Genomic DNA, 27,685 nt, shown 5'->3' with positions numbered 1-27,685 from the left:
TCTTCTCTTTTCACTGAAATATAACACACATTCAGATCCCAGAGCTTTCAGACAGTCTCAACTGATAGACAGACACATCGAGCTGCTTTTCCTGCTTCAGTTTCTTACTCCTCCTCCTCTTGCCAACGTCACCCTGACAATTACAAATAGGTCTCACACAAACCCATACCTGTCAATCTTTTTAATTGCTTTGTTTTCATTTTTTTCCAGGGCTAAACAATATGACAAAAAAAGAAGAAGTCTTAATACAGCATCGCATAAAAGATTTCTCATGTAAGGCACACATGGAGGGTTTTGTCATTGTAATCCACTCGCTAAAGTACTGTGCAAGACGCATGTGCTGATTTAACTTAAACAGAGGTCTAGTTCTGGCAAACTTAAAAAGCAAAGAGATGAGAGCTAACCTTGGCACGCACATAACCAGCCCTGGATTTAGGATGAGTTGTGGGAGAGGTGCACTTCACCCTTCCTGGCAAATACCACCAGATTGCAGAGCGAGAGCTGCAGCATATGAGAGGCTGCTAAAAGATTTTGCACAATTTATGTTTGGGGGTACACATACTACTAACTGCAAGAATAGAAGGGTCCTTCTCTTTGCCTTTTCAACTCAGGAAAGCAAATAAAAAAAACAAACAAACACGGGGTTCCTAAAAGGAAACGCTTGAAGCTACAAGTTTGCTTCCTTTCGGGCAAAGGGGGGGTGGGATTTTTTATATTTTTAATTTTTAATACCGTGCAAATAAGAGATGAGATATGGACACGAGGCAGTTAATTGGAGGAGAGTTGCACACGAGGTCTTTCCCTACCCCATTGCAACATCTGTCCTAAATAACCTCCCACCTTCTTCTAAGAGCAAGCACCAGAGACTGGACATTTTTTAAGACACTTAACTTCAGACCTTTGACCCACTGGCAGGGTCTTCCTCCCAAAAGGGTGTGTGCCCAAAAGCTTGCAAAGACCAATTTGCAACTAAAATTTCTGACTGTTTAGTTGGTCTAATAAAAGAGGTCACATCTGCCTCTTTTATTAGAACCTTGCCTGCCTGTCCTGAGACCAACACGGCTGCAGCCAACCAACAACCCCCTCTCTCCCAAAAGTAATTCTAACATTGCAGGGTTGATTGAAAACAACCAAAAAACCTATAGCAAAGATCTGACAGAATTGGGGGGGAGGGATATTTTTGGCCGGAAGGCAATATTTTTTTATGTCACAGAAAGAGGGGGAAGGGAATTCATGCGCAAGGCAGAGCTCTCAAATCCAGAGGGGCGCAAAGTACACGTCGTGTGCATCGCGGCATCTCCCAGCTGGAAGAGCAGACAGCGCGCGGACACACAGAGATCCCGGAGATGCTTGCCATGCATTTCCTAAATCGCGGTGTTTTTTTCTCCTCTCCCAAATCGGCGCGCGGCATCCACTAGCGGTTGCTAGCGGCTCTGGGTTGATTCGTACCACCTTGCGAGGAAGTGAACGTTTCGCACGGAAGGGGCGGCGCCTCCCGCCGCCTGCGGCTCCCCGGCAGCTCCTAATAACAACATTACGAGATTAGCTGCAACTTCTCTTCACTACTCTTAACCTTATTGATCTGATAATTTATGCGGGGTGGAGGGGTGTTCTTTTCTTCCTGGGGCTTTTTTTCCCCCTAAAAAGGGGTCATCTTGCGTCTTCTATAAACTAAAGAGTGGGGTGGAGGGGGAAATCCGCTGCATTTTTAGATTCATTTTTTTAATCCCTTCCTAGGAGGCAGCGTGCACATTAAAAAGCCCCCCCCCCCCAAAAAAAAAAAAAAAAAAAGCTAAAAGCAGCAAATCTAGCCTTTTGCACATCGGGAAGAAAGACGTCCTTAGCTATAGGGGTTAGCCTCGGTGGGACTGTGCAGAGGTGTTGCAGATCACACAAACATATGCACAGCTCCTTTTTTTTCTTTTTTTTTTTCTCTTTTTGCTGCGGCAGCAGCTTTGCTGGTTGGACTGTGCTAAGAGGGTGAACTTTGCTCCTGTTTCATGTTAGTGACGGGAAATGGAAGATCAGCTCTAGGGGATCATCTCGCTGGTGCTGCCGCCGCTTCCTCTGGTGCAGGCGTGTGGTGGAGGGGCTGGGTTGGGAAGTCGCAGGCAGGCTGCCGCTTGCTCCATTAGACTTTATTTACATACCCACTAGCTATGTGCAGAGAGGAGCTCTGCCTGTGCCTTAGGTGGTGGTGGTGGGTTTTGGAAGCTGCCTGAAGAAGCCTCCTCTAGCTGGAAAGCTCCTGAGGGCAGCGAGGGGGCATGCAGGAGGTCTGAGCCGGGGAATGGGTGCGAGTGCTAAAGGCTGCGCGGTGCTGAGGTGCTGGGGAGCCCGGTGTCGCTGGAGGTGGGAGCAGCAGCTGAGTCCCGCCTGGTCCGGCGTGGCTGGCGGGTGGCCTCGGCCCATCTTGGACATGTCCTACTCCCGTCACTTTCTGGATTTCCAGGGCTCGTCTATCCCCAGCTCCATGAAGAAGCTGGTGGTGACAAAGCTGAGCTCAAACTTCCGAGACGCGGTTACCCTGCGGCAAGACTCGCCTGTGCCACTCCCGGGAGATGGAGACCTCCTTGTCAGGAACAGGTGAGAGCCTCCTCCTCCCCTGCAGCCCCTCGCCCTGGCCTCGGGTCCTTCTCGCCTCAAGCCTGCTCCCCCCGGCTACCCGCACCCGGCGGGCCTCTCTCACACACACACACCACATGCTCACTTTGTGATCGCAAACACACACATGCTCACTCACTTTCTGATCACACTCACTTTGCTTGCACACACACATGCTCACTTTGTGATCACACACATGCTCACTCGTGTTGTGATGATCACACGTGCTCACTCTTGACCTCACACACATACACGTACTCATTTTGTGATATCACACACGCACATGCTCACTCATGTTGGGATCACACACACATGCTCACTCTTGATCACACACATACGCATACTCATTTTGTGAAATCACACGCATTCACATGCTCGCTCACTTTGTGATACACACACACACATGCTCACTCACTTTGTGATCCCATCAAGTTGCACCAGCTGCCATCTGGCGACTGTTAATTTAATTTTAGTATTATTGTTGTTGTTTTGAACGTCTGATGCCACCGTCCTTTCTTCCCCACCCCCTCTCCACCGTGTGCTTGCGTGTGTGTGTGTCTGTGTGGGGAGGGGGGTCTCTGTGGGAGGGCTGCTTTGGGGGTTGCTTTCCTTCCCCTTGCCCATGCAATGAAACATATCAGGCGCTCTCAGGAGAAGGAAGGAGGCAGCTTCTTCCCCCAGTTTTACTTCTCGTTTTGCGAGGCTGGAGAAAGGGCAGCAGCATCTGCAAGCTGAAAGTTTTCCCCTTGAGTTTTTTTTTCTAGGAAGGACTGAAACTACCAGGAAATGACTTCTAAGTCCCTCCCAGGTTTCTGTCTGTCTGTGTGCTCGTTACATGCCCGTGCAGCCATCCACGGACGTGTCACTCTCCTTATCTTTGCCATGTCAATGTCTTTGTGACACCAATGCCTGGGCACGTTACTGTAGCCCTGGGCTTGGGTGGGGAGCGGTATGTGTTGCACACGTGCACGCATGTGGGGTGGGTGTGGTGTTCTGTGTACAACCTTGTGTATGTTTCCCTTCTGTCTGCTGCCTCTTTTTTCTTTTCTTTGTGTGTGTGTGTGTGTGTGTGTGTGGTGTGGTCCTCCACGTCACTAACCCTTAGTAAAGAGTGAATCAACAGGAAGGCAAAGGGATCTCAGTGTGTCACCGCTACCCTCCTTCCCCGTCACCCTTCACCGTGTCGGCACCACTCCATCCTCCTCTCCCCCTCCTCCCCCAGCTGCCAAACCTAACATCAGGAAAGCAGAGCCTTCCAGATGTGTCCTGAAGCTGTTCAACGCCGCACGAGCCTCCCTACCCTTTCAGGGAGTTTATTACTATTGTTAGTTTCGCCTGTGAAGTACGATCCTTAAATTGTTGGCTATTTTTACACTGAAAGAGGGTCACGCTGGGACTCAGGCGGTGACATTTTGCTTAACATAATACGCAGTAAATTGTGTGCTCGATAGTACTGTACGTTCAGCGTCTTGATCAGCTCACAATAAAGCGAGGACTGCGAGGACAAAACGTACCTTTCTCCCAGAGACTTTATAAACCTATTTATTTTTATTGGCTCCCTCCTAGATGTTATCGTTCCTTAAGATAAAAAGTAGGGCTTTTAAAGGTCAGAGGTTTACCTAGCCATGTGGGGAAGCTGAAACTCTGGAAGCCCTGGAGCAGATTGTGTGGTTGGTGCAGTCGAGGGGAAAAGGGAGAAGAGCCCTTTCAGGGGCTTGCAGAAGAAAACAGGTCAGACCCCAAAATATAAGTAAATAACCCGAAACTTGCCCTTCCTTGAATCGGTAAGGACGTCCCCTAATAAAGCACACTACCAGGCATGAAAACAAAACTGGAAGTTTATTAACTCTTTGAGTCTCTTATCGCTATCCAATCTCTATGCTGTGTATGCTTCCATAATGGGTGTAACATGTACGATGCACAAAAGGGGAGGGGGGGAGACTCGATGCATTTCTCTGCAAAGCTTCCTACAAACTTTAACCCGCTATTTTGCAGGAGGGGTGGGCGGGGGGGAGCCTCAAACACCGACTTTCTGCACCCACTAATGCCAGTACTGGCATGAAATACTCATGAGATGGGAGTGTGTTTGTTTATTTATTGGAAGAGACCGATTGACTTGCAATGGAAACAGTTACAAAAACTGTGGCAAGTCTGAGTGCAGGCGAGCTGGATGTTATAAGACTGCTACGTCGTTGTTGTGTCATCCCCTCCCCCACACCCCCTTGCCGTCTCTCTTCCCTCCCTCCTCCTTTCCCTGTGAAATGTGAAGGTTTATTAATGTAATTTATTTTGTTTTCCCTGTAACTCTTCCTTTCATCCCCCCGCGCCCCTCCCCAGTCCCTGGGTGGGCTCCCTGGGTGCTGGGAGGACAGGCACACCCCACGGTGGGGAAGTCACCCGAAGGGAAACAGGAGCTGGTCCAGGCACTCCGGAGCAGGCGGCTGCTGTGTCTGAACCCATCACTTTCTAGGAAGGGGTGGAAGTGGGAGAAGGGGATCCACTGTAAGTTTAGAGTTCACAAGTTGAGTTGACCCGAGGTTATTTATTATGATGTCTGGCGATTTTCAGACACACCCGGGCTTCCCACCCAGGACTGTACGTCTCGCATAGCCAACCTCTGCTTCTGTACAGCAGGAAGCAAGCCCGGAGTGTTTCCCCTTTCGCTCTCCCACTCTGGGAAGCTATTTGCCATCCCGAAGGAACCTGGCTTTATTTAACCACATTTCATAATAGGTAAAAATAAAACAAAAACCCAGAAACACCCAGGATCTGCAAAACAATAACAATAAATGCCTTGAATTTCCAGAGTGCATTGCCAGATTTGTTCATTTTAGTCCGAGTCACGCCCATGAACAGTATTAATTACTTTGAGCTTTTTATGCAAAACAGTCCTCATTCACGGTAAAATCTACTTTGGGGTTTAGGGAGCTATGGCAGGGGGGAGGTATTTGAGTCCACGTATTTATTTATTTATAAGTAAGATGTCCTTCTATTAAGTGGAACTTTTTCTCCACCCCCCCCCCCTTTTTTTTCTCTCTCTTTCTGGAAAAATAACCCAAGAACCTTTCCTTCTGTGTCTTGGTTCTTAGCAGAAAAATCCATCATAGACTTTATTCACAGAAAAATGCTTTTAAACCAGGAATCGATTTAAAACAATAAACTTTATCATTTCGATTGTGTGGAGGGGTGGGGGAAGGAGAGAGGAGAGCGAATAAAAAACCCTTAAGGAAGCCATTTCTGCTTCTGATGTGTATTGGTCCTGTTCGCAAGAGAGGGAAGGGGCTTCGGTTTTATTACAGAAGAACGACCCAAAGGGGATGGGGGGGATATGATTTCCCTAAATTATGGGCTGCTTTCGAGCTCTTTGTAAAGGAGTGACAGGTTATTTCGTTTCCAAAATATTTTTTTAACGATTTCCTGTGGAGGTAGAAGATAATAGGAGGTGGGGGGGAGTTTATTGAAATAAAAAGGAGAAAGGTGGCGGGGGGAAGAGATTTTGAACCAGGAGTTAGTGGCGCACAGGAGGAGCGGGGAATTATTTCTGCTGTTTGAGTTGAGGATTGCTTTCTTTCTAGCGTGCTCCTGCTTTGGGCGACTCTGTTTTGTCTGCACGAGAGGCTCTTCTGCTGGATTTCGGTCGCTTACTTTGTGTTGTGGGGCGAGAAGCAGCATTTCCTCCCCTCCGCAGGCTCGTCCTGCTTTTAGAATAAACAGCACGAGGGGGCTTCAGCCCTGCCGTGTAAATCCAGCGGGTGACTCAGCGCCTGCAATTATTTTGGGAGAAGCCAATCCCGATTTAGTGCCTTTGCTCAGGTCTTCAGCTTTTGAGACGTACTGAGCGCTGGGCCTCTGCAGCTGAACCAGCGCTGACGCGAGGACACCGGCAAGTTAGGGAGAAAGCGGGTCACTTCGGAAGGATCGCGAAGGCGCGCGCACACGCACACACGCACTAAACCCCACACACACCTGAAAAAAAACACTAACACATTAAAAAACCCTCTCTCAAACACACATTAAAAACATGCACTAACACACACATATATATTAAACTCCCTCACTAACACACCCAGATATTAAAACCTCCCGCTAACACACACACATTAAAAACCCCACTCTCACACACTAAACCCATTTTCACACACACCGTAAAACCGCCCACTAACACACACATGTTAAACCCACTCACTATCACACATACTAACCCCCCCACTAAGACATGTACACACACATTAAAAAACTGTACACACATTTAAAAAACACCAACACATACACATATTAAACCCCCACTAACACACGTACACCCCCCAAAAAACTCACTAACACACATATTAACCCCCCTCATTAACACACGCACATCTAACCTCCCACTAACACACACGCATTAAAAAACCCTACTAACACATATGCATTAAAACCCCCCACTAACACTCGTATACATACATTAAAAAACCTCACTAACATGCACATTAGAAACACTAACACACACACACATATTTAAAACCCCACTAACACACACACTCTTACACTTTAAAAAAAAAAGCCCGCTAACACTCCAGGCATTTCTTTCTTGCCCTCCCGAAGTCACCTCTCTACCTCTTTTCACACTCAGAAGTTTACAGGCTGAGCTAGAACTTATTCCTACTGATTTTTTTGATTTTTTTTTTTTAAAGAAAAACCAAAGCGTCTAAAACTGCCTGGCCATACCGCCAGCCTCCTTAGAGCACCTTGAATGACAGGTTTAAAGTTAAAAAAGGGTGGGGGAGATAGATGATATGGTCGAATTCAGACGTTTCATTATTTCCCCACGCGGGGAGTCAAGGGGGAAACACCATTGCTCGTAATAAAAAAACACCCCCTATTCTGCTCCCAGAAGCGTGAGTTTAGCAATTAGGAGTGGGTGAGAAGAAGGGGTTCAGTGTGTGTGTGTGGGGGGGGGGGTTGTACTTTTAGCAGGCAGGGAGCCCGTATTGATTAATGATCATCATGCTCCCACCAGTCCAGAGAGAATCGTTTCTCAGGGCAGAGGCAGCTTTGAAGAAGCCCAGCGTGGGGCTGGGTGGGGGGCAGCAATTCTCACCGGCTCGCATTAGCCAGCTCTTGCACGTTGCTTTGTTTCCTCCTAGTAGCAGATGTGCTGAGGACCGGCGCCCCGGTGCAGACAGGGGAGGGGAAGGACCGCGGGGGAGAAGGAAGCGTTTCTTCCCTGCCCCGAGCCCACGCCTGCCTCCAAATCCCCCCGTCGGGTCGCGACCGAGGGCAAAGGCATCCGCCGGCTGGAAGCGGCCCCAGGGCTGGAGGGCGGAGGCGGAGGCAGCCGGCCTCGCCCCCTGACCCGCACCGGGCACCTGCCCGCCGTGCCCCGCAAGGTGCCGCGGTCCCGGCCGCCCTTTTCCCCACGCGCCGCGGGCTGGACAAGCCGGGACAAGCCGGGGAGCAGCCCTGCCCCTGCGCCTCGCGCAGCAGCGTCTGGGGGCAAAGGCGCCGGCAGCAGAGGGGAAAGGAGCCCTTTTTAGTATCATTATTTATTTTTTAAAAATGTTTCCCCTCCCCTAGGTGCAACCGCATCCCCAGGAAGGAGCTGCCGCTCGCCCCCTAACTGGGCAGCCCCCCGGAGCCCCGGGGGCGAGCTGGGGCAGCCGGAGCGAAATGCGCCTCGTGCAGCCAGCCCGGCTCCCTGCTCGCAGCTCCCCGGGCCCTGCCCTGCGGGCGCGCTTGGGCCTGGGAGCTGCTGCTGCGGCCCCCGGGGCTTCAAAGAGTGGGACGGGGACGCTGGAGGTGGCAGGGCTCCCCCCGCATCTGGACAGAGCCGGGAGACTTGCTTTGTTAGGAGAGCTGAAGTCAGGGCAGAAGGAGGGGAAAGCAACACTCAGGCCTTCCTCCCTGGCTGGATGCTCGTGCCTAGATAGGGCTGTCTCTCCCTCTCTACTAATATATCACACACAAGCTTTACCTTAGTGCAAGTCTTGAGCCCCTCCATAGCATGGAGAGGTGAGAAATCCAAATAAGCAAAGCACTTGGGGGTGTGGAGGTTTGGTTTTGTGGGTTTTTTTTAGTTTTGTTGGTTGGGGTTTGGGGGGGGGGGTTGAGTTTTTTTTGGTTTTACTTCTCATTACTGTATGCCTAAGCGATTTCACCTTACACCCGCACACAGCATTTGACCGTATGCTAAGCATGACAATTAATGCTGCACCATTTGCGTACTTCTCCAGCTTTTCTCATGACATCAAATATATCTTTAGGTTGTCACTTCCACATGGAGGGGAAAAAAAATCCTGGCGCTTTTCTGCTGCCTGTGTAAGCCTCTCCTTGACATTTCCTGGTTATAAGAAAACTCCCCCCTCCCTGCCCCCCCCCCCCCCCCCCCCCCCCCCGCCTTCCTCCTTGTGTATCAAGGTAGTTTTGTTACAAGTGCCTTTAACATGGGGGGGGAAAATGTTAGTAAAATACCTCGCGTGGAATACCATAACGAAACTTCTCTTTTGGTGCCAGTCAAGTTTAGTATACATCGGTGTCCTTTTTTTACTAAACATACAGCATTCATTTTCACCTGTTAGAGGTCAACAGGGCTTCTAAACATTAAATGCCCCTTCTTACAATTTCAGTCCTTTTATACAAGGTTGTTTTGTAGCTCAGCGAGTCATTTATATAAAGAAAAATATTTTCATGTTGGCATTAACTGCATCAAAAGGCAAATTTGTTATAGTGGCTCCATCCATTTAAAAAAAAAGGAACTCGCCTGCAGTAACATGACCTTGCAAATGACATTGATAGTTAATATTATCATTAGTCATTAACAGTATTACTATAATCAGAAATGTAAATTTGTTGCCAGAATCAACATATTTACCACTTTACACACATTTTATTTCATGGTGCTTTTACATCTTTTGTAAAGGGGTCAGTTATTTTTTGTCCTTCCACCTCATTCAGAATTATTTTTTATTTTGGGGGTAGGGTGGGGGTTGCCATTTAAAATGGATGTGTATACAATACTTTTTAAAGACTTGAGCTATCTAGAATAGTAGAACATTAAAAAAGTCTGAGGAAAAATTCTTTTTTTATCAATACATATTCACTTCTTTTTAAGTAGCATGATGTAAACAGTTTTCCCAACTATCAGTGTATTTGAAAAAGCACCATTACGACTTCTTATACCATAAATTAAAAGGGGAGATTTTTCACAGGGCAAAAGTATTTGAGAAGGAAAGCATGTTAACAATTTTTTGTTTTCTCCTAGATTTGTCGGCATTAATGCATCTGACATAAACTACTCAGCTGGTCGATATGACACTTCAGTAAAACCCCCATTTGATGTAGGTTTTGAAGGTATTGGTGATGTGGTTGCCTTAGGGCTGAGTGCTAGTGCCAGTTACACAGTGGGCCAAGCTGTGGCGTATCTGTCACCAGGGTCTTTTGCTGAGTATACTGTTGTGCCTGCCAAAAATGCAGTTCCTCTACCCTCTGTGAAACCCGAGTTTCTTACTTTAATGGTAAGCGGCACTACCGCGTACATCAGTCTAAAGGAGCATGGAGAATTATCTGAAGGCAAGAAGGTTTTGGTCACAGCAGCAGCTGGAGGAACAGGCCAGTTTGCTGTGCAGCTTGCAAAGAAGGCAAAATGCCATGTAATTGGAACTTGCTCTAGTGATGAAAAGGCTGGTTTTCTAAGATCCATTGGCTGTGACCATTCTATCAACTATAAAACTGAAAATGTTGGTGCAATTCTTAGGAAGGACTACCCAGAAGGCGTGGATATAGTGTATGAATCTGTTGGTGGAAAGATGTTTGACTTGGCTGTCAACTCCTTGGCTACCAAAGGGCGTCTGATAGTTATTGGGTTTATCTCTGGCTACCAAACCCCTACTGGCCTTCAGCCTATTAAAGCAGAATTGCTGCCAGTAAAACTGCTGAAGAAATCTGCCAGCATCCGGGGTTTCTTCTTGAACCATTACCTTTCCGAATACCCAATGGCTCTGAAACACTTGCTCAAGATGTGTGAAAATGGAGAACTGGTCTGTGAGGTGGACCTTGGAAACTTGTCTCCAGAGGGCAAGTTCACTGGCTTGGAGTCTGTATTCCGTGCTGTAGATTATATGTACATGGGAAAAAACATTGGAAAAATTGTAGTTGAATTACCTCACTCTGTCAACAGTAAGCTGTAAAAACAGAACAATGATATAAATCAAAAGAGAGAGAAAATGGGCACGTTGTGCCCCAGAATTACTAGAAACAATTTATTTAACACAAAAAAAACCCTTGGTAATGGATATTATATTAAAAAAAGCATTCGGGTGTTAATAAAAAGTTTTGATTGTTAAAAAACCAAAAAAAACCCAGCTAAATTAAACCAGTGTCACTGGCAAGAACTTAAATGTGCCTGTGTTCAATTCTGTAACTTTTTACAGGCTGTGTTGCCCAGTCTAATGTTAGAGGCAACCATTATTCTCAGCAGTAAAAATAAGTCTGGTTGCAAAGGCTGAGCCAATCAGTCTTTCTTCAGTTTGATAACATTTTACAATCCAGTTAGAAACATGTTATATAAATTATTTAAACAGAAAGAAAGAGACAGGCCATGATCAAAATGTCTTTAGTTTACAGCAAACAAGTAAATATATATATATTCACATCTTGTAGAAGTTTTGTTATTTTATGATATTTCCAGAAAACAGTGAAAAATCATAATTTAAATGTTTTGGGTAGCAAAGCTGGTAATAATACTAGGGTTACATTGTGCACATGAGTCATATTTCATAATCAGTTATTTATGGAAAATGTATCCTCTGGTTCTAACATGGCAGAAATATAGAAAAAAAATCCACAGATGAATTTTTTTCTTTTACTTCCAAAGTTACAATTTACAAATAACTGCAGCTTTCACTTAAGTCTTTGGTTACAATTTGGAACATTCATTTTATAGTTTTGCCTTGATGTTTGTTATTATTACTGTTTACGCTCTATTCTCCGCATTAATGCACAAGGCAGGCTGACTGCACTACAGTTTTGAATTGTGTTCACATGTACAGAGGTCATGTACTAAACTAAGGATTTAATAAAGTCCAGAAAAATATCCCCATGTGTGTAGTATTTATTCATACTGATACAATTCTTGTAGATTAGCTTTCCTATAGTAGTGCAGCTTATTGTAGCATACTTGGCTAATGCTTAATATTTGGTATGGCGTCTCATAGCCATGGTATTATTTTTTCAGTAGTGCTGCTTTGTAGGCCTTTTAGTAAATAACCAGGTAGTTTTTTAGAAATTCACTGAGTTCAACATACACGTCAAGTATAAATAAAAATGTAACTGGGGAATAGGTTCCACAATAGGTGCAGTTAAAAAGTTTGTAATGTTTTGAAAGTTATTGCTGGTTTAAGAGCTACTGCTACTTATGCATATAATGTGAATACTTCCTAGGTGTGGTAAGGTTTTTCAAAATTAAAATATTTTAAACTATGCTTATTGTACCTCTTTTTAGTGTAAGTATATACAATTTTAGAGACTGAGCCAGCTGTACCCACTGAAGTCTGAGATTTTTGAGTTTAATGGAATTAGAGCGCACAAAACGAGGCACCCTGCTGGTACCCAGCAATCATAGGACATTGCCATACTACATGGAAAAAAATACTGGGTTAATTTTAATCTTGGGCAGTAATCAGATCTGGCTGTACACATAGGTTGCAGCTTCATTAAAAGGAATATGCAATAAGAACTTCAGCAATTCTAATGTAAATGGGGACTACATAGAATTCATTTTCCAAATTCTGACCTCGTATTGTATTCCCACTGCAATGTGATGTACATCAGATATTGCTGTTTAACAGATTTGTACCCAGCCCAAGAATCATACCTGTTCTGCCATGTTTGACTATATGTATCAGTTATGCTGCTTTGGGCTATTCAGGAAAGATTTTGTCTCTCTTACATTTTCCAAGTCATGTGGATCTTGCTGTTCCTTTTTTTTTTTTTTTTTTTTTTGATGGAGGGGTTCAGGGGAGTGGCTTGTTTGTTAGTTAGTTAAACATGATATTACTGTAAAGCATTTTTTTTTTTGGTCATTGGAAAGTATGTTATGTTTGGGATGTCCAACCAGATGCTAGGAGGCAGAGAACCTCACTACTTTGCAGGATCCGTTCCCAATCAAAGATTATTAACGGTTTTATTTTGTAGAATGTTGTCTTTCCTTATGTTCAAACAGGGGACATCCTTGAACAATAAACATATCTGAGAAAAAGCCCAATTTAGACCAGTTCTTACAAAAGTCAAGATAAGAATCAAAGTTAAGTCTGTGGCATGCAAGAAAACCTCATGGGGGAAAATTTGTTCAAATTAGATGCCTCGAGTTGAGCACAAAATCCACATTTGGTTACTTAAGTAAGTGCCCAACTGTCAGAAACACCAATTAGAAGTAAGTCAACACATTTGGGGGCCCCTTTATTCATTCAAAATGTTGGGTCCTAGCATCTTTTATATATGATAATATGAAATCTGCAGGACATTCTGTGTTCCTTTAACACAGAACATGTTACTTGTTTCAATAACCTTCAGTAATGCAGTCATTCCAGGCTCCACCACTACTACAACTAAAATGAGAGAACAGAAACACCGTTAGCACTTTTCTACATGTATGTTCAAATGTGACATTTTTCTTAGTTGTAATGTTGGTTTGGAAGGGGTCATTTATCATTACTTTAATACTCTGTATAACATTATTACCACATTTCAACTTCTTTATATGTAGAAGTTGAATGCCCAATTTAGCGATGCAAAAGCATTTTTGGATTCTAAGTTGGGCTATAGCAGTTGGTTTGTCATATTCATCAAACACTTACATTATGCTAAAGAGGTATCTTAAGTTATGCATGATTGTTCTTCCATGAATGAATCCAGGATGGTTAGTGATCTATAAAGCTAAGAGTTATTACTGATTCCTTTAGATGATTGAAGAAAGCAACAATATCTGGGGAGGGAAATGCAGGTATTTCTGAAGTATACGTATGACCTTATTCCTGTTGCAACCAGTGACAATTCTCAGGTGTAAGAAGAAGAAAACAACTTTTTCTACTTCATTCAAAGCACATATTATAAGCTGGCTACAGCATGTATAAGGCTGATTTTGAATAAGTGAGCTATGATGGATTTAAATAATACTAAAATATTAGATGGACAGGAAAACGTATATGGCATGCACACAGTGAGGGTTTAAATAATGATAGGACATTGAACGCAGAAGGAAAAGAAATACTGTAGACTCACAGCAAGGGATTAATAACAATACACTTAATATGCTTGCAGAAAAGGTGTATTAAAAGCTGTGTGCACAGTAGGGATTTAAATGATTAAAAATAATAATACATTTGCCTGGGAAGTACTAAGTATACTATACGTAGAGAGCAGGGATTTAAATAATAATAATATTAATAATAGCTCATTGAGATGTGGTTGCTGGCACTACATCCTAATTTTACCTTTCCAAATGAATTTGCTACGGCAGAATCTAACATTGCTTGTTGAGGGTAATAGCAGCGCTCCCCCTTCCAACACACACACATACACTTCCATGGCAAACAACAAAGAAATGTGATGAAGGGCTAGTTACATGCTTTTTCTTCTGAATCTCTCTCTCGTACGTACACACTCAACAACCATCAGCACATTTTACAGATATGTTTCCTATTTAATTGCTATGCTGGAATTTCTTAATGCCTTTTTGAATTAAGTTAGATCCCTACCAGGCAGCAGTGTGGGATATGCTTTTCTTTGCTTTTTTTTTAATAGGTGGCCAGATATAACTGCCATACCATGTAAATACAAATGATTACAGTTGCTCAGGGAAAAGTTTGTAACAGTATTTGAAAATGTTATATCTTTTTCTTCCTTTCGTCTAAGGAGTAAAGAAATTCCACTACTGAATGGCTGTTAGTATCTATTTTACAAGATTTACTCATTTTCAGGTACCTAATGTAGCTGCTAGCATGCATGCACAACAATACAATTTATATGGTAAATGGAACCAAATAATGGCTTCACTGAATGTTATGGCTGCACTGAAGGGAAATGTCACGGTAAATAGCTGCCAAATTATGGATCATGCCGAAGTGTCACAACTGCACTAAAGACAAATAGCACTAGAGGCTATTGCCACTGTGACGCTTTTGAGTTATGAAGAAGAGGAGCAGCCTGATGTGAGGCTCTTTGTGTCCTCATTATAGCAAAGGGTTACTGGTGCAATGTACAAGAAAACCTAGTCCAACGTGGTGGTTAGTTATTAATCTGCCCCTTTCAGATCAAACAGCTGTAGCAAAACAGAAAAATCTTTGCCTTTCTTCATAATGCATATACACACACAAATAAAGAAAAAAAATGCAGGTTTTATGAATGTAAATGTGTACAGGAAATGACTGGTAATGGAAAAATGTTGTAATAAAATAATCTAATCAAAGAATATTATTAAATTTAACATAGTATGTGTCTGAAAGGTTTAGTTGCTTCTTATGCAGATAGATGTGTGAAATATAAGCAATAATGCACTTTCTCTCTTTGTAAAGACTTGAGTAGTAAGGACATTACCAACTAAATTGCTTCTTCTAAACTGAAGTGAGTCCCGGTTTCTTTCATTTTAATGGGAGGGTAATAAAGATGAAAGACTAACATTTTAACTGATGGATCCCTTAAGCTACAGAATAGAAATTTATTATGTTTTGAGGGGATATGCTAAATTCAGAAATGCAGGAGGGAGGGGGAGATCCCAGGTAAAATAAAAGCAAACTAAAAAAAATAATTTAACATTTTATGGATGGAAAATTATGTACTGCTTTTATTTATGCTAAGCAAACCATTCTATTTTTTAATTTGGGCACAGCATCAGAAATATATTTGAAAAGGGGTTGGGAATGGAGGTCACAATTCAGAAAGTGGTCTCTTTTTTTGTACAATCATTTTTTAAGTCCAGTAGATAACATTAAGTGAAATGAGTTTCATGGCCTCAACAATTCCTTAACAAACCATTGTACATACCACAAATAAACCATCCATAATTCAATACAATTGTCAGTCTCTGTTTTAGAGAGGGAGGCCAGAATTGAACAATCATGATGGATAAATTACTTCTCAATTCTAGGGAGAGTGGCCTTCCTTCCACATCAGGCTAAAGGTCATTGATAGGGCAGTGAGGAGGGAGCTTGTACATTAGTTAACTCTAATGCACTAATAGTGTGTGGATAAACAGAAGAACTACACTAATTAATTATAGTTAGGCTTGGGGGGGGAGTTTTTTTGGTGGGGGAAGAGGGAAGGGAATTCTTGAAGAACACTTATTTTGTTCTTATATATTTTGCCTCCTTGCTACTCTTTTTCCATTGCTCCCATGCAAAAATAACAAATAGTAGATGGGTCACATTTCTCATAAGTATATTAGAGCTTTCAATTTTAAGCATTGGAAAAATCCACATCTCAGAGTATATACAAAGAAGAGACTCTAAAAAGGTTTTTAACCTGTGGCAATAACACATTCTGCTTAAAATTCTTACAGTGTAGCCTAAAGCAGTGTGGGGGGAACTGTCCAAAATGGGGTAGAGCATGTTTGAATGGCGATTAGTGTACCCAAAATTTATTTTATGTATAGCGCATTGGCAAGTAGCTGCTTCTTATTAAATGAAAATCCTGTATTATGTACTTCAGGAACATTCCAACTAATGAGTATGTAATGTCCTTAGTATAACACAGAACTTCTTTTTGTGTTCACAACCACAAGATGCTGGAAACTTGACAAATGATATCATTTAAGACAGATGCCTGCCTTAGGGACCTGTTTTTTGGCTTCCTGTTTCTGGCTTTTATTTCAGTAACATTTGTAATTGCCATAGGATCTGTACCTGTGTAGTGTTTTAACCCCTTCACATATTCACCCCTTCACATTAATTCACCAGATTGGCATTTTCCCCCTCAAGTAGTATGTCTCTCTCTCTCTCACAAACACACACACACACACACACACACACACACACACACGAAAGCTGAGGTTTATTAGAGTTGATGATAGGGTGACACCATTTAGAAAGGAAACGCATACTGTGCTAGTTGTGTTTTACTGATTTTAACACAAAAAATGCACGTACACCAGGCCTACGGAAAACAAGAGCTGCCAGGTGTGACCTGCTGATTCTCTGTGGATTAGAACAAGGATTCCATACATGCATTTTAGATAGGCAGTCTTCCATAAATACTAGATACTGGAGAGGTGAAAAATAGCTTGCTTTGGGGTCCATTTTGACATCCATTCTCACTCCCATATTGATAAAAAAATATATATTTGTTACAGATGCGAATGCAGTCTGAAGCTAGTTTTATATGTAGACTTTTATTTTCAGAAAAAAATACAAAACACATGCACACAACAGCTTTGCTTTAATGAAGGCACCAATTCACAAAGGAAATCTCAATATTTGGTTTTAAATTCTACACTGTACTTGTAGTAAAAAGTGGTGGTAAAAATGGGACACCAGTGGCTCTAAGCTACTTATGAACCCTTAAGGTTTGAGGCTGGTTTCAGGCAGGTGCTACTCTAATTAATGGCAGACACCCAAAGGCTAGTTCTCAGAGCTAGAGCAATCCAGTATCTTTGTAGCAACAAGGTATGGGTGCACCCTCTCTTGTACCCTGCCCTGCAAGAGTATTTGTAAGAGGACACTAGACAGCCAGTTATGATGGTTCTCTGCTGTATTTCCACAGGGAAATTCTCTTCAGGCTCCATGAAGCCCAGTTTTGGCCACGCAATGCCACAGTGGCATATAGGGGAGGCCAGGGCAGAAACAGAGTCTCAGTAAAGTAGCAGCACATACACCTGACACCTGCTGTGTGAAAAAAAAACAGAATATTTGTACAGAAAAACTACTGCTTTCCAAAAATTTATATTTCACTATGCCATTTTGAGCAAATTCTAAATTCTAGCTTCCTGTTACCAGGTATTTAGCATCATATGACCTCTGCTCTTAAAACAGACTGATCATGTGAAGTGTTGAAAACCTTCATCTCCCTAAAGAATTGGAGTGGAGTGCATTGAGCGCCTCCAGAAAGCACTCCAGGCTCTGCAGGATCAGGACCAAACCTCATAAATGTTCTTCCTGAGCAACTCTTACACAGACCAGAGATAGGAAGCCTAGGACATACTACACACAAATATTAGAGTAGCGAGAACAAAACAAGCAGGGGCCAGGCCAAGTCACTTTGGACATTATAAATAGGGTGACCATATATCCCATTTTGTCAGAGACAGTCCTAGATTTCATAGGCTGGTCCCGACTGGTTGGTGAAAATTAAAACAAAAGTCTCAGAACCACAAGGGCATCGGGTGCAGTCCAGCAGGGAAATGAAGTGTCATGATACATCAGGAAGGCAGGTGGACTGGAGTGGTGCCCAGCCCACCCCGCACCTTCTGCCACTGCTCAGGAGGAGGTAGGCTGGGCACGTTGGGGTGGAGGGTGGTACCAATCTGTCCATCTTGCTTCTGCACAGCAGCAGCGGTGCCCGCCTGCCTGCTGCACCATGCCGCTCCACCTCTCTGCCAGACTGCACCCTGCAGCCCTCCCCGCCTGCCTCTGTCAGCAGCAGCACCACTGACTTTAGAGGGGGGCCCCAGGTTTCCTTAAAAATAATATGGTCACCCTAATTATAGGGTTCATTTTCAAAGTGTTTCAAAGAAAGTACACAGGCACACAAATCTCATTATGTGTTACTAGGATTTGTGCACAGGCCTCTTACATGCTCTCTTAAAAATGTACCCCTAAGGGACTAATTCACAAAAGAAATGGAAGGAAAGGAAATTTGTATAGTTTCTATAAGCAGTAAGACACAACATGCAGTGCAGTTCTGGCTGATTACAGTATGCCTCAGGTGGGCTGTGAGGCACAAGGCCGAAAGCCAAGCAAGTCCAACCACCCAAGAAACAGTGATCTTCAGAAATGCATTGTCTAGCATGTCTTATTGCCAGCATGAAAATAAACAATAATCAAAAAAATAAACCAACTTTATTCATATATTTACAAGGGATTATTGGCATGACTGTTTCTGGCAGCCAATCAGAAAGTTTTATTTGCATCTAGAGTTTTGAAAGCCAGTTCCTAATGTTAAACAAGGATAATGCTGGAAACTTGTTTGGCTTATTTGCCCCTTGACACCCATGTTTAATCCCTCATTGAAGCACTAATGAAAGTTCCCTTTGGTTTTGTTTAACTTTTAGCGTAACCCCTGCATGCAAGTAGCATAATGTACTCTGCCCTCTTGTGCAGGGCAAGGAATGGGTTGCCACATGGAAGTGGGTAGTACACTTTATTTTTCCTGTATTCTTTACAATCCGGGTGCTAGTTATTAGATCATTTGGCTTTATTTATTTATTTTTAACCTGGGAAACTGCAGTCTGCTACTGTGAGTAACTATATATAATGAGGAGATTTAGGGTCAGGCTCTTTTCCCAGTCATGTAAATAAGAAAAACTTCCTCGAAAGCACTGGTGTAAAACTTGTATCAGAGAATATGCTCTTTATTTCTCCAAGCATGTGTGTTTCTGAAGAATACCAGTACTTCCTATAGACCTATCTAACCTCAAGCTATTATGAAATTTCCCGGACCCTAACGACAGTTTGCAGGATATTAAGATTTTGGGAGTGTTCATAGTTACTAGTTCCTGTACGAACTGTGGAATAACTGTGCTAGTGGCATCAAATAGATTAGAAGGGTAGCAAGAAGGCTTCTGCCCAGGGATGCTATGACATCTTCAACAACATCAGGTTTAAAAATCAATGACAGATGACCACCCATCTGTATTTAAAAAAACGGAATATTTAAATTATCGCTCCTCTTTCCCCTGTTCTTCAGATAGAGGGAGAAAACAGTTAAGAGAAGAATCCTGAGGGAGGCAGCCAGAAGTACCTCAGGCTTTTTACTTCCCCACTATAGGCAAGTATGGGTGCATCCACATGTGCGCTTTACTGTGGAGTAGACTAATTAGCAGCACAGTAAAGCATCACCATCTACACATGTGCCAGTATTAAGGTGCAGTAAATGAATTAACCATGCCATAAGATAGTACTGTCCACCATAAGAGAGTACTGTTGGGGACAGTACTATCTTACATTGGACTAATTAGCTGCAATGAAATGTACATGTAAATGCTGACCCATGGGCATAAATTTCACCTGGTCAGCCCAGCCAACTGGGGCCAGACTCCTTCCTGCCACCTGGCCACACAGCTGCACAGGTTCAGCACCCTCATGCCTCATCCAGTGCTGACACCGCCACCCAGAGCCCAGGCCTGACCGCCCCCGCCCCTCCCCCCGCCCCATTCCCTCTGCCAGCCCAGACCTGTTCTGCCCTCACTCAAATTGCTGCTGTCCCAAGCATATGTGTAGACACTGCACCCAGAAGCAGTTTACTCTGGCCCAAACTGCTCCAGAGCTTATTGTATCACACTAATTGCCTGTGTAGATGAACTCGATGGGTGCATCAAGACAAGCATACACATGTGGGTTGTGGTGCTGCAGACCCATCTGTGGCACTGCAAACTGCATGCACTGCACATGCAGGCATTTGCCACATTGATCATTTGCAGCACGATGGGTCTGCCAAAAAAACCCTTGGCAGAAAAAGCGGAGCAACACAAGTGGCAACAGTGTGTGCTGCCTGAAACCGGAGCCTGGCCAGCCAGAGCCATGCACCAACTGCTGGCCAGGCTCCATGCACCCAGATCATCACTACTGGAGCCCCGGGAGGCCCTCAGGGCCTCAGGTGAGGCTGCTGTGGCCAGCCCAGGCTCTGGCCCCAGCCTTCTCTACCCTACCTGGAGCATTTTTCCCCACATTAACCCCATGTGCAGGGGCATGCACTGAGGCACAAATTTTTGCTGCTGTTTTTTTCCCTGTGGCAACTGAATGCCCCTGCTTGTGGGGATGTGACCTATGTGTGCCAATGAAGGAGTGGAGATAAGCTATCCCTGCCCTACAAAGTATAGGAGCAAACCTAGTGGAGCACATCAGTTTGGATGTAGGTAATGAACTGGATTTGAGATTTTCAGGTGATATACACAACAACATGGCTTCAGTTCTATGTTTTACCACAGAAGCAGGCACTATTTCTGCCTCAAACATAAACATCCAACATAACAGTTATTCATAGTGGAAAGAAACAAAACAATTTCCACTTAGATGATTTCATTTGCAGTATCTTTCACTTTATCTGTTAATGCTGAGGTTTAATGTGATGAGACTTGTTCTATTGCATAGCTGCTTTGCTTGTTTGGGGTAAGCTGAGAGGTCCCACAGTCACAATGTGTGTGTGATGAAGCAAAGGAGGAGCCAAATCTCTCCCTCCTTTGCAAAGCTGAAATTGCTTCAGCATAAAATAGCTAAGCATTGGCTTATGCTACATGAACCAGAATCCTATAAAGTGAGCTTAGGACTGCAAAGAAAATATGCTGTAAGAAAGTGGTAAACTCTCCAGTGGAGGCAAAAGTGGACATCTGTTTGTAGAGCTGTTCAGGTGACTGGAAAAAAGCCAAAGCTGTGCTTCACCTCACAAGCTTAACAAGTGGTAACAGGCATGTTTCCTACATAAATAGAAGGCAGTAAGATAGAGCACAGAAAACTCCCAGTTTCAACAGGAGTCCTTCACAAATACAGGGTATTGAATACTCACATTAACACCCTTCTCATAGCTTCTTTTCTCCTTATCTGCTCATTTTCAACCACTTACCAGCAAAATAAAGGTAGGAGGGATGGGGAAAGTGATTTCACTGCTTCCATGGATAGTACTGCATGACCCTATTGAGCTATTTCAACTATGAGTGTCAACAGTTAGGGAGCATGGTACTTTCAACAATGAAATGCTAATTGTGTTGTCATTGTGGAATAATATATACAAGCATTTCATTAGATTTCCTCTGACTTCTCAGAACAGGTAGATGAATACACAACTCCCAGTCATCAAGGCTGGGTGGAAAACTTCTATCATCCTTGCAAGCCACATTTGTAAGACTGCTGGGATAGGCCTCATATTCTTAGTCACTGACCAAAGAAAGGGAGTTTTTCCCAGTATGTTGCTGTCTTTTCTATGATAAAAACCATCTACAATAAAATAAGAATGATTGAATGGATGCCAAAAGGACAGAGCCCAATTCTGAAAATCCTCCATTTGTTAGCATATGCATAGTCTGAATTACTTCAATAGTACCACAGGGTGCATCTACATGGGGTGCATTAATGCACATTACCCTAATTTAAAGCACATCACAGGTGCACATCTACATGTTTAAAATGGTGAAATTAGGCTAATCATGTCTAAATTCGATACTGGCGTTAGTTAAAGTTCATTAACATACATGTAGATACAACCCAGCACTAATTTTAGTGCCAGGTCTGCCCAGCCACTAGGGGCAGATGGCAGGGCTCCAAAGACTTGGCACTAACTTTAGTACCAAGTGCATTAAATTTAGTATCAAGCCCCTACACATGTAGACACCTGCCAAGATTGCTTTTGTGCCAAGTGCACTAACTTTAGTACCAAGTCCCTGCACATGTAGACACCTGCCAAAAATGTCATAGTGCACATTAGCTTAATGCACATTAAATTTAGTAGTGCTTAAATGCATGTGTAGACATGCCCACAATACAATAAGTGTGTGCTCCTTATTCTAAGAATAGTTTAAAGAAGCGTATTCTAAGAATAGGCTTAAAGGTTTATTGCAAGGACTGCCTAAAATTTAGTTGTCTTTCTGCAAAATTTTGCATGAAAAAACGAATATTTTTTCCAAACCACATGGTTACTGTAATTGTAAGAAGAAATGAGTTTTGCACTGATATTTTCACATTTGGAACACAAAAGACCTTATTATGTGATTTTCAAGCAAAATTGGCTTATATTCAAGTAAAAAGCATGTAATGATGCTCACAGCTTCTAAATGAGATGCAAATATTGAACTTTACTGATAGTACTTTACTTTCCTTTCTGTTTTTGAGTGTATTCTTATCAACTAGGCTCAAACAAAGCAAAGGTATAAAATTCAGGAAAAGTAAAGATCTGCACAATCTTTGCCTTTGTCACCTTTCAGCTCCATCAGTAGCAGGACCTATGCCACTTGTAGGGGAAAGCATTCTTCATGTGCTCAGTCACCACAATGACAGGAAATGGTAGAATATTCAAGTCATTCTCTGATTTTTGCTTCACATGAACTCTGTTACTAGACAAACACCACAATGAAGGGCGCAATATAAACACCTACACAAAACAGTTTTGATGCTGCCTATAGAAAATCATTTGCTTTGCTCTGAGTCTTGTTTGATTGACTCACAGCTGGTAACCAGCAAGCTTTTACCAATTCCAAATAGACAATGACTGTAGTCTGGACACAACCTGACACACAGTATGTCAAGAAGAGGCTCAAAACACCATTAAAGAAGTTCATGAAGAGAGGGTTTGTACCCCTCTAATTTTCCCTTACTCCAGGCCCTATCATTCTTCCAAAAAAGGGAAGATTTAGCGGAGCGTAAGCCTAAGCTTATTCACTGCCCTTTTGTCATTTGGACCTCAGTGAATGTACACAATCTGGAGCAGTCTTTGCTCAAGGCAAACAAAGTAAAGAAGGAAGAGGGTGACATTTCAGTCCTTTTATTGCAGAGTCATTCAGGTCATTCGCTGAAATTATAGACACTGGCTTCTGCAGTGTTAACAGCCAACTTTAGATTATTAACAGTGCTTTGGATATCAGTACACTGATGGTGCCAGTGTGCTCAAGATTCCTCCAAATTATAGGGTGTCCTAACAGCACCGGTCAAACCACAGGGACCTCTTGATGCAATAAGCAAGGTAATTAAGCTTGGTTTCTCATTTGTACTTTCCCAACAGCACTCTAAACCCTCTCTCATCTGCTGGATCCTGATCTTTGCATCAGGCTAGAAAGAGAGATTAGAGGGAAAGGTGCTCTAACAATACCTCATTAAGCATAACTCAAACGTTCTCTTTTATTGCATTATTTATGTTTTGTGAGATAATAAAATATTCTTTTCCAGAACTTGTCTTCCTGCAATGTGCTTTATTGTTTCAGTCTTAGAAGAAGTTTTCTTTTACCTGCTGTCCTGCTAAATCTCCTGAGCTTCTCTCATAAGGCTATGAATTGCCAAAAGTAAGAGGATTCACCAACCTCTGTGAGCCTTTTCCAAACATTTTCAGAAATAAGAAAGATTTTTCCTAAGCCTTGACAAATGCATCCTTAACATATATGTTTCAGAAAAGACAGCTGAGGTAGAACAACATTTTAATGATTTAAAGGAAGAAAGAAAGAAAGGGATTCACAAGCTGTGATCAAGAGGTACCATACCATTTAAGGCCTCAAAGAAGGAAAATGTTCTAGAGGGATTAACTGATGTACCCTGGAGTTTATATACAAGAAACAGGCTCCAGGAATAGATGCCTTATTCTTATTTCCTTCTCGAATTTCAGAGGTTATCTAACAGCATGTTAATCACTGATTTTCCTCAGTATCCTATGCTTATTTTATGTTACAACCATTCTTACTATACAAGAAGTACTAGTCTACCTATATGCAAATCAAAGGATAAATGTTAGCTTTTAACATTGAATACTCACTCACTTTCCAGGTGTAGGGAAAATATCCAAGACCAGTTAAGTGGAAAACGACAACTGCTGAGACTTGATTGCTTAAGTTTAAACACAGCTTGCTAGCTTTAGTTTGTTAGCACTGTATTATAGGAGCAGGACAAATGACAATAAAACTAAAAATGGGGTTATCAAAGGTCCCACAGAGCACAAAGAAGACAGTCTGAAAAAGAGCAACTAAGACACATATGTAGGTGCCAGATCTGCTTCTTGCTATGGATGTAGGTTATAATAGTGTGGGGTATATACAGAACTTTGGATCCACTGAACTGTGGGTGTCAGCCCACAGCTAGAAAGAGACTCTTTCTCTATACTGTGTAAGAGAGCTAGAAAATGCCCACTAAACATGTAAATATTAAGGAGATTGGAATCCTGAAATTAAGAGAAAGCACTGCCTGAGTAACTACCGCTAGTGACACGTACTGTCATTCTCTGAAGCAATATAGCAGCTTTAAGGGGAAAAAAAAGATACATTAAGGTCCTTATGAATTTCACTGTCATATGATTCACATGACTGCATGTGCCATTCTCTGGCTTCCTGAACTACAGATCACTGAGATCTACACCCAGACATATAGCAAACTCCAACTATACTGTTTATCCATCTTGTCAATGATATACACTCAGAGGGCTATTTCTCTAATTGATGGCTTCATCACTCCATTCAAGATGCATAAGGATAGCTATTGTTATCTAGCTCTAACTATCATATGTTCCCATTGTTCCACAATTCTCTCTCTCTGTCAATAGCATCCAAGATATCCTATCTAAATCTTCAAGATAGAAAAGAGAAAGTGCATTATTTGTTGACTCAACACATTGCATTAATAAACGTTTATGGGCAACCCGCACATATCCCCACTGACATCTTTAAGCATTCAATTAAAATTGGACATGAGAGTACACAGATACAAATAAATATTCAGTTAAATGAAGACTTTAAGTTGAATTCTAAAAGAATTTTAATTCAGGTATTTGCTAGCAGGCAGTCAATTGAAATCAGGACACTGATGTGACTGTGGGAATGAACTGTGTATAAAAGGGAGAAAGGCAGATTGTTTTATGGTGGAGTCATGGCAGAGGGTTGACAGGAGATGCTTCTCCCAATATAGCTAAGCAGGGAAGGAGAACCCTATTATATGGATGAGTGGGGCCGGCAATGGCATCTTGTCATTCTAACTTGTGTAAGTAAGCAAGCTTAATTGCTCCTTGTCTTTTCAAGATGACTTTCCACCAACAATCTCATTATCACACACATATGTTTATTGCACATTTCCAAGTCCCTTCATGCAGACCTGAATGCAATGAGGGGAGCAATAATATTATGTTATCCAGCAGCACTGTTTGTTCTCTTCTTACCAGATGGATATGACCTGCCTTCCTCTTCTGCAACCAAAAGGGTGACCCGAGGCAATGGAACATATACCAAGGAATGGAAAGAATAAAACCAGAGGGGAAGCAAGCTGTCAAGATAATAGTGTAGTGAAGAGGAAAATGTAAACATGATTTCTGTTTACCAAGATTAATATGTAAAGTTGCATGTTAACGTGTTTGTCATGGAATGCATTAATATGTATGTTTTCCCATTATGTAGATCTTTTGTTATGTTATTTATTAGTAAGGGATATAATCACATTGATGGGAAAAGAGTGTCACTTAAAAATTAGGTACTGCCCAGTCAGCATAATATAATTGCTGCAATGTCATTTCTGATTTAGATATGGTGATATCAATGTAATTGCCACTGGGGAGAAATTATAGTGGCTGTTAATGATAAACAAAATGACAAGAAAGGGGAGAATATTTTACATATGATTCAAGGAAAACTTCTGCTGCTGACTTCCATTAGCAACATGGTGCTATTCAGTTGGGAGGAAAAATACAGGTTTCATGTGGCTGTATCATGGCGAATGCTGCATTGTGACCTCATGGACCAAAGTTTTGTTACTACAAGTCTAAAAGATCTTGCTGTGTTACTTTCATGGGAGAGGAAGATAAGGTGCTTCTGTTAACCCTGAAGATAAAATCTCAAATAGAAAAGGAAGGAGATGGAGAAAGTATTTGGGCAAAGCATGTCTCCAGCTCTCCTCCCAAAAAGCCTTGGAAAGCAGAGATGTGCTAAAACTGGAAGCCCAGATTCAAAGGTGCCTTATATTGGCAAAGTTTGGATCCAGTCTCTCAATGGAATGTGAATACCATTCAGAAGAGTCATTGTGAAGAAATATCTACAAGCCGAGTGTATTCAATTTCAATTATTCTAGACAGAGTTGGAGTTGTACATAGTGGACTGGGCTCAACTCTATTGACTTAGAGGGAATGTCTACACAAGATATTTACTGCGGATCTAATTAGCATCAGCATCTACACATGCTATTAGGCCAGAGTAAACTAATTAACTATGCTGTAGGATAGTACTGCCCAACACAAGTACTATCCTATGGCAGAGTTATTTACTCTGCTGCAATGCACATGTAGACTCTGACGGGGCTGGCTGGGGCATGAGGGCTCTACAGTGCAGGACTGCCTGCCAGCTAGCCCTACACTGTAGCATCCTCATGCCCAGCTAACCCCTTGGGAGCACATTGAGCAAGGTCAGAACAACCCCAGGCTGGCAGACTGACCCCCTAAGAAACCTTGCCTCATTCAGTACACAATGCTCATTTAATAAACAGCTATCCAATATTTTATTTTCTCTTCATTGTTCAAAGCATGATTTACTATTCCAACATCTTTTCTGGCAATAGAATTACAATTTCCTCTAGAGTTTTTTCATAACACGTATCATTCTAGTATCTGAGTACCTTAAAACATCAGTTACTGTGTACTGGTAACACTCTGGTAAGATGAGGGGATATTATTGTCCCCATTTTACAAATGGGGAACTGAGGTAGAGAGAAGTTACTGTCAAAAGCATCCACAAAATTTAGATATCTGCAAACAGAAAGTTGTTCACAAACTGATTTTTCAGAATACAGAATACTTTATATATTCAAAACTTAGATGTCATTACATCAGTTAATGCTCAGTGCTTCTATAAATCAGATCCAGCCAACTCCTCACATCAAGCTTTTTGCCCAGTCAGTGCCAGTTCTTCCTCTACAGCCCAGTTTCTTGTCTGATCCATCCCTCCTTCTCGTGGTACTCAGTCTTACTTGCCATCCCATGCCAGTTTTTTCCCTTGCCCATCCCATGCCAGTTTTTTCTGGTCTCCTCATCTGATCTGGAACAGCCTTCCAAAAGAAGTAATGGAGGCAAGAGATCTAGCTTAAGATAGAATTTAATACATCTAAGTATTAGGGTATATGATGTAGATCCTCTGACAGCAGGAGGCTGATCAGTGACTCAGATCTTGTCCAATTCTCTCTTCCTATGATTAAACCCCTACATTTCACTCCCAGTTTCAGTTTCCTTGCTCAGGAAT

General features: G+C 42.5%; 2 protein-coding genes across 2 annotated transcripts in view; one reads left to right on the top strand and one right to left on the bottom strand.

Moving 5' to 3' along the window:
• TSHZ1 (teashirt zinc finger homeobox 1) overlaps positions 1 to 1,231 on the bottom strand; it is a 65,201-nt gene extending 63,970 nt beyond the window's left edge. The window contains exon 1 of the mRNA XM_014606736.3: positions 1 to 1,231. This exon is cut by the window's left edge and continues 1,495 nt beyond it. The gene's annotated coding sequence lies outside the window, so the exon portion shown is untranslated.
• Positions 1,232 to 1,769: 538 nt separating this feature from the next.
• On the top strand, positions 1,770 to 11,671 carry PTGR3 (prostaglandin reductase 3). Its single transcript, XM_006276264.4, has 2 exons — positions 1,770 to 2,586; positions 9,842 to 11,671. The coding sequence occupies exons 1-2, from the start codon at positions 2,291 to 2,293 to the stop codon at positions 10,764 to 10,766; spliced, it is 1,221 nt and encodes a 406-aa protein (XP_006276326.1). The 5' UTR covers positions 1,770 to 2,290; the 3' UTR covers positions 10,767 to 11,671.
• Positions 11,672 to 27,685: the final 16,014 nt, after the last annotated feature.

Source organism: Alligator mississippiensis, chromosome 3, assembly GCF_030867095.1.
Source record: "Alligator mississippiensis isolate rAllMis1 chromosome 3, rAllMis1, whole genome shotgun sequence".
Lineage (NCBI taxonomy): Eukaryota > Metazoa > Chordata > Crocodylia > Alligatoridae > Alligator > Alligator mississippiensis.
The sequence above is the reverse complement of the archived record's forward strand: the minus strand, read 5'-3'. Positions and strand labels throughout refer to the sequence as shown.

Excerpts from the sequence above, each read along its gene's own strand:
- PTGR3 (XM_006276264.4), top strand. The coding sequence starts at position 2,291 with ATGGGTGCGAGTGCTAAAGGCTGCGCGGTGCTGAGGTGCTGGGGAGCC. Across the intron at positions 2,587-9,841 it reads GACCTCCTTGTCAGGAACAG|ATTTGTCGGCATTAATGCAT; the intron begins GTGAGAGCCTCC and ends GTTTTCTCCTAG.